Source organism: Cyprinodon variegatus, unplaced genomic scaffold, assembly GCF_000732505.1.
Source record: "Cyprinodon variegatus isolate N-32 unplaced genomic scaffold, C_variegatus-1.0 Scaffold486, whole genome shotgun sequence".
Taxonomy (NCBI): domain Eukaryota; kingdom Metazoa; phylum Chordata; class Actinopteri; order Cyprinodontiformes; family Cyprinodontidae; genus Cyprinodon; species Cyprinodon variegatus.
This window is the reverse complement of record NW_015150939.1, coordinates 90948-98642: the sequence shown is the minus strand read 5'-3', so window position 1 is coordinate 98642 and position 7695 is coordinate 90948. Positions and strand designations below refer to the sequence as shown.

At 38.8% G+C, this 7695-nt stretch overlaps 1 protein-coding gene across 3 annotated transcripts in view; it reads left to right on the top strand.

The window, feature by feature from the left end:
- The window catches only part of LOC107094497 (CD48 antigen-like), a 42127-nt gene extending 35726 nt beyond the window's left edge, over positions 1–6401 (top strand). For all 3 annotated transcript variants that reach the window (XM_015390123.1, XM_015390121.1, XM_015390122.1), the window contains one exon: positions 4933–6401. Coding sequence is in view for 1 of the 3 variants with exons in the window: in XM_015390122.1 (XP_015245608.1) it covers positions 4933–4979 (47 nt within the window). In the remaining 2 variants the exon portion in view is untranslated. The remainder of the gene's footprint in view (positions 1–4932) is intronic.
- Positions 6402–7695: the final 1294 nt, after the last annotated feature.

The following is a 7695-nucleotide window of genomic DNA, read 5'->3' as shown; positions in this document are numbered from 1 at the left end:
TACAGTAACGAAGTATTTGTACTTCGTTACTTCCCATCTCTGGCTTTCAGGCAAGTCAGCCATTTGCTGCTGGCCTGTAGCTCTGTGGAGCCGTCTGCAGGTCACACACCTCAACAGGATGTTTGCAATCAAGGCTCCAGCAACAGGAATCCAATATTTCTGATGCAGCTTTGAGAGTATGTTGTTCCTACCCCCATAACCCACACTTTTATGGATATGCTGAAGAATGAGATCAGCAATGTAAAGGTCTTAGGAAATATGTGTTATGATGGGATTCAGGTTTCTAACCCATATGCAGAACACAACGGAGACTGATGAAGTTTGACTGTTTATTAAAACAAAGACAACGTTAAAGCACAGATGCTGGGTAACAGATCCGGGACTGGTCACACAGGGTTCTCTGTAGAGAGGGACAGTTTGGTTAGCCAGGATGCGGTTGATCTTGTCAGAGGAATTGAGCAGGTCTGTACCTGTGACGTGATTCAGGTTTAGCAGCTGAGGGAGGGAACCAGGAGGGTCCAGAGGCTAATAGTTGGCAGAGGGCTAAGCAACGGCAGGGCTCGACTTCAGACTTATCAGTATCAGGTCCAGGGTTTCCTCCGATTCTCTTCTTGAGAGCGGACAGGCAGGTTCAGACAGTTAGGTTCATCAGATGAGCTCCTGAGAGCTGGCAGGCAGGTTTCAGCTGAGAAACTCTTCCAGAGTTCCAGAGTTCAGTCAGGTTTCTTCCTAAGAAGCAGAGAGGACAAAAACTTAGATTCAGATTCTGGTTTTAGGGGAGTCAGAGAATCAGTCAGGCTGGTTGGCTCAGGCTTAGCTAACCATAACTGGCTTAACACTCTGGCACTGGAGTGTAGTCCTGCCGCTGCTTATATGCTGGTCTCCTGATGACTAATGAGCCGCAGGTGTGGTCGTCAGCTCAGCTCCAGGAGACCTAGGGCCCCCTTTGCTGGAGAAAGTTGGACAGACCTCCAGATCCCAACATTATGATAGGATGTTTGGAATCTTCCGACACGACAGCCTTGCTGAGACGTCCTCCAGCACGCAGCACGTTATCCTCCAGAACAGGATTCAACTTGTACAGTCATGGCAAAAAGTATGGAGAATAACACAAATATAATATTTTCACATGATCTGCTGCCCTCTGGTTTTCATGTGTGTATGTCAGATGTTGTCATCACATACAGTAATACAATTGCAATCATCTTATGAGTAACAAAAGCTTTAAATGAAAGTTAGAATGAGTTAATGCATGAAGTCAATATTTGCAGTGTTGACCCCTCTTCTTCAGGACCTCTGCAGTTCTCTCTGGCATACTCTCAATCAACTTCTGGACCAAATCCCGACTGATAGCTGCCCATTTTTGCACAATCAATGCTTGCATTTTATTAGAATTCCTAGGTTTTCGTTTGTCCACCTGTCTCTTGATGATTGACAAGTTTTCAATGGGATTAATATCAGGGGAGTTTCCAGGCCGTGGACCCAAAATCTCTATGATTTGTTCCCTGAGCCGGTTAGATATCACCTTTGCTTTATGGCAAGGTGCTCCATCAAGCTGGAAAAGGCATTGTTCATCACCAAACTGCTCTTGGAAGGTTGGGAGAAGTTGCTCTCGGAGGACATTCTGGTACCATTCTTTATTCATGGCTGTGATTTTAGGTAAGACTGTGAGAGAGCCGACTCCCTTGGCTAAGAAGCAACCCCACACATGAATGGTTTCAGGATGCTTCACAGTTAGCAAAAGACAAGACTGGTGGTAGCGCTCACCTCGTCTTCATTGTCTAGGCAAATATTGACTTTGCAATTATTTGCTCTTACGCTGATCACTCTTTATAACATTCTGGGGTATATGCAAGTTTCCGTTATAAAAACTGAAGCAGTTGACTTTTTAAATATTAACATTTTAATCATTCTCAAAACTTTTGGCCATGACTGTATATGTGACTTCTTTGCTTCACACTCTCCCCTTTTTGGAGACAGGAGATTTTTTCAGCATATCTTTTCCTCTGACAAAACTTGATTATTTGCCTCTCAGCATCCTCAATCTCTCCCAATGAGAGAAGGTCATTACAGAACTCAACTCTAGAATGAGCACTTTTAGACTGAGTTGTATTCGATGCAAGCCGGAAATGGGTGTTGTTCATTTTGCAATGTAAGCGCAATGTTTTGAACTGCAATATCCCACTCATCACTCTGACAAGACGATTCCAGGATGAGGTATGATGAATCAAGGAATCCAAAGGATGATCATGATTATGTGTAAATGAGACAACCACAGAGGCACACATCTTGACTTCCTGGTCTTCATATGAAAGTTCCTGCAAGTTATCTGGGTTAACAGGCCAATCTGTCTCTGGCTGTGTAAGGAATGTAGAACCAGATAACCATTTAGTTTCACACAGAAAAAGGTTTTACCTTCATACCTCTGGAGGCAAGGTCTTCAGGGTTATGTGTTGTGTTCACGTACCTCCACTGTGAGACTCCAGAAGACTTGAGAATCTCAGACACTCTGTTGACCACAAAAACACGAAAGCTAGTAGTCTTGTTATTGATGTATGTGAATACTGAGGCGCTGTCTGTCCAAAACACTGAGTCCAAAAGATTTAACCTCAGCTCTCTTCTCCAAAGTCTGTCCATGCAAACTGCTAGAACAGCCCCTGTCAAATTCATATGGGATTTGTGACTGGTTTTAAAGGTGCCACTCTTGACTTCCCAATTATGAAGGAACTGTGTGCCTGCAAGAGACAGTTGTGCAGGAGCAAATAGGTAACAACCCCATAACCCTTCTTACTTTCATCTGCAAAGTGATTAAACTGAGCAGGTGTTGTTTCTCCAAATTCAGTAGGTTTGAAGCATCGTCTGATGCTGATGTTGTTCAACAGATGCAGTTCTTCCACCCACCTTATCCACTCTTGAGCAATATCTGATGGAATAGCATCATCCCATCCACAGATCTCTGACACAGATCTTGAAGTATCCTTTTAGCTATGAAGATGACAGGAGCAAGAATCCCAGAGGGTCGTAGAATAAGCTGACCATAGACAGAATTACTCTCCAGGTCAATGGCCTGTTTGGGATTTTCCGTTATTACATCATGTTCTACTCACCCATATTAGTTTTGTGTCATTTGGAGCTGTTACGAAGATATCCGGTTTTGGTATATCCAAGTAACATCTTCCCATGGGCATCGACTTGAAGGCACAAACTAAACTGTTCATAATTTACTCTTTATGGTATGCCAGCATTCAAAACATGTAGGTGAATCACTGTCCCCCAGACATCCGTGGTTATATTTTTATGTTTATATTTTTAAAAACAAAGTGGAGTGTGTATGACGTCATCCGCGCGCTTCACTGGAGTTGTGAAAGGCAGCCCGGGCCACAGGTGGCTACGCTCTACTCCTTATATTCATTCAGCTACCTAATCTGAATCGTTCAGTTTCATCTCTAGAGCGAGTTCATCTGTGGTAGTAGCACTAGACATCTTCCATGCATGTGAGTAAAACTAGCTGCAGTTCAGCGGACAGAATGAATGAATGGTAGCCGGCGCGCACGGATGACGTCATACACACTCCGTTTTGTTTTAAAAAATATATAAATATAAAAAATATAACCACGGACGTCTGGGAGACTGTGATTCGCCTACATGTTATGAATGTTGGCTTACCATAATGAATAAATTATGAACAGTTTAGTTTGTGCCTTCAAGTCATGCCCATAGAAAAACTTGGATTTCAAAACCGAATATCTTCAGGACAGCTCCAAATGACACAAAACTCATATGGGTGAGTAGAACATGATGTAATAACGTAAAATCAAGGGCCCAGTGTAAGAAAAAACGGTGTTCCCGTTCAAACCCATCTGACTGTAAACACCACCAAACTACCAATGCTCGTTCAGCAGGCAAGAGGTCACAATCCAGATCTAGATTTTTTAAATACCTTGGCTCTCTCCTTTTCAGGTATTAGTGCCAGAACCCTGGGCTGTTACTTATCTACTTTGTTAAATGGAAGCCTCCCTTGGCACAGATATGTCTGGGGTCTTTGTAACGAGCGATTGTTTCCTCTTTAATGCTTACTGAATCAAGGCTCCGGCTGCGTGGTGGAAAGTGGGTCTGATGAGGATTGGGCGGAGCTATCCTATCCTTTTTTCCCTTGCAGCTATAGTAAAGTAGTTTTAATATGTTCTAAGTGGGAAAATGCACCTGAAAACTTAATCAGTGCAGTCAGTTCCCGCAGATTACCATCCTGCCTTCTAATATTATTTCTGTCTGACCCACTCAGACCCCCAGATATGGGCGGTGCACTGTCAGTAGGAATCCCATTCAACAACAGCCTTGGCGCTATATAAATAAACTGAATTGAATTGTACAAGCTTTGGTGCCCCCTGACATTCAGGGTGATGTAGGTGGTGTTATCAAATAGATTGCTTGGATAATAATGCTATTTCCTGAATTTATGTTGCTTTTCAGTGAAAACGCTCAATATTCAAACTGACATAATGTTTCTTTAATTAAAGAAAGATATTTGTGTTTTTAAAATGTTAGATTCCAGCCTTTCATTAGGTGTTTATATACTGCAAATATATTTTTAGTTAGCCTTTACAGATAAGTGAAAATAATAAAAAAAAAAATGCTTGCACAGGCCGGTATCTTATTCATAATACACTGGTGGGTAAAGAGTTAAGCATTAACTGACCTTCACCTTATATTCTGTAATGATGTTTGTACGAAAACATGTTTTTTGTTACCAAACCGTTGGGTAAATATGTTTCTCAATTTAGCATTAATTTAAAGTTCACTTTGTTTCAGCCAGTATCTGCTGTAAAAAAACAATGGCTAATGGCTTTGATTTTTCGATTATATAATATTTGTATTTTATTGTTATTCAATATGTTCTGTTATTTTTTTAATACTTTCTCTCTGCTTTTTCAGGAGAGGATGGAAACCCCACAGGAGGGAATTGGGTTCAGACGTATTGAAGGTTTTACAAGAAACAGCTATGGTTGATGTAAACTGAGTTCTTCACATCAGTTACCAGAGCACTGAACCTTTAAGATCTAGACTACTTGTAAATATTTTGTGCTGATATTTTGATGTAATTGCCATAAATCTGTGGAGTATCTAAAACTGTTTTAGTACAGAGAAATATTTCTAAATATTTTTAGAAATTAAAAATTAAAAATTTAATAGACATTGGCAGCAGCCAATGTCCATTAAATTAAAGCTGGCCCCTCCCACCCTGGGAGAAAAGTGTGCCAGATTCTCTCCCCTGACAAAGTCTGTAGTCCATCAGGACCAAAGCTTAGAGCCACAGAGCCATCTTCCTCCCACCTGCAGCTGACCCCATTAACAAGGCTCATTTCCCCTAGTAACTCTTTTCCATGGAAAACAATATCAATTTCTCAGCACATGTAATTACTGTTAAAACTCAATTCTATACTGTTGTTGTATATTTTCCTCATCATATTTCAAACCCTCTCTGTTTTCCTTTTGATTTGAAAACCCGTTAATATGTTTGTTAGTTTAAGTGTTTCTTTCCCAGAAAGAGCCAACTTTGAGCTAGTTTACCATTACGTTTTCTAACATGGGAAGTATTTATAGAGCAATGCTACTGTGTTCCGCTTTTATGTTTGCTTCTGTCTACTTGAATCCCAGTTGGCCTCGGCAGATGGCCGCTCACCTCGCTCTGGTTCTGCTGAAGGTATCTTCCTGTTAAAAGGGATTTTTTTTCTCTCCACTGTCAATGTATGCATGCTTAGAATGAAGGATAGATGTAGGTTCAATGACAAAATGCAAAGAACATCTTTTGTGACCACCTGCTCATCCAGAAGGAGCAAATCCTGCAAAGCCATTGAGTCGATAAAAATGTTTGACCAATCTGATTGGATTATCTGATTGAATTGTCTCTGTTACGAGCCTTGAGATGGCATATTGTAAAATTGGTGCTAAGAAAAAAAAAAAAAAAAAGGATTGAGAACTAAATGATTTTTAATATCTGCCACATTATTCTTCCTCTGGTGATTTTATTTTCTTAAGTTTCATTACATTCCAAATCAACTTGTAATTTTTATTTCACATAAAAAATATATTTGTACTTATTAAGTCGTATCATCTGTATGTTTGTCTTTGTGTAGCACCTTTTCACTAAATCAAATTTCTGATTCATATAAAACACTAGCCAACAATAAAGCTTTCTCTAATTATGATCATGCTTCCTGGGGCTAGTTTAAAGTTGAATGATTAATCCTCTTAGGGAAGGAAGAACTCTTAAATGTTAAGTAAGTAAAAAAAAATGTATATGTTTTGTTAATTAAATGGCAGCAATATGGAAGTAAATCTGTGTCGCTGGGATGTGAGTTAAAAATGCCACTGAAATTTAAATGTTGTATGTTTGTACTTACTGTTTCAGTGTTAAAATATATTCAGAACACATTTTTGACCTACAAAAATTCATTGTCATTATTTCTATACAGTTGAAATTTCATTTGTTATTTTCTCTTCAAGCTAAAAATTCACATTACTATTTCAAAGTGATTACATTTTCAATACTTATTTTTCAGTTTACTTTTTGAGTGTTAAAAAAATCTGCATATAAAAAAATTTCAACCTTTCAAAATTCAAACTCAATAATTTCAGCCTCCTGAAATTCAACTGGCTCTATTTCACTGTCTTAAATTCGGCGTCTAAATTCACTGAATTTAGACGCCGAATTTCAGACAGTGTTCTGTTTTATATCACATATAAATGTTAACATCCTATTTTGCCTATTTTTATTTTATTTGGGGAACTTATCATATTACATCTTGTACTTCTAAATAAAAATTTAAATTTTTTTAATTTGCCATCTTCTTTTATACATTTTGTTAATTTTCATGGTGAGAAAGACTAAACTTTAAATGCTTTTATGACAAACTTATCAATTCTTAGTTCTGTTATACATTAGCGCTGTCATGCTACACCAGTCTTTGCTAAATTTGCTTTTTACTTTTAAAAATTTTCTCACTTCAGCTGCCTAAAACTTTAAAACAGCTGATTTGACTGATTTAGACCAGGGTTCCTCTATTTCAACCCATGAGGTCTGATATCCTGCAGCTTTGTTTTAACTCGCTTAAATCCAATGCCTGAACTATCTCTTCAGAATTCAGTCAGGTTCTTCAGAGCTTATGATCTCATTAATTGACTCAAGTGTATTAAGTTGATCATAGAGAGTCTGTTGAGGGTTCATGTGTTGTATAAAAAAACCCATCCAAATAAGTCATAGTCCCTCAGTGTTTCCTGGTGCACTCAAAGAAATAGTCCTTTAAATTCAGAATAAAATACTAGGAGCTATAGGCGCCAGCATTTTACTGTAAATTTACAATATTTGTACCATCATTTCTTTCACAGCTGTTTACTCTGAAAGTTAATACAGTACAGATACTGTAACAAAACAGTAAAATTCCAATGAATTTAATTGCCAGTAACTCACTGTAAATTTACATTTTTAACACTGTATATAACTTTTGAAGTAGTTTACTGTTAAAGGAGAATTCCGGTTTTTAACACTTTTAGCCCATTTTCTGTAGTGTCCAGGATGAAATCGAATGATCGACACCAAAATTTTGACAATTGGTCCTGTCTCTGCTATTTGGGTCATGCAGAATCCCCCCCCCCTGGCTGCTTCAGAATGGCTTCCATTGTGCATGTCCGATAATG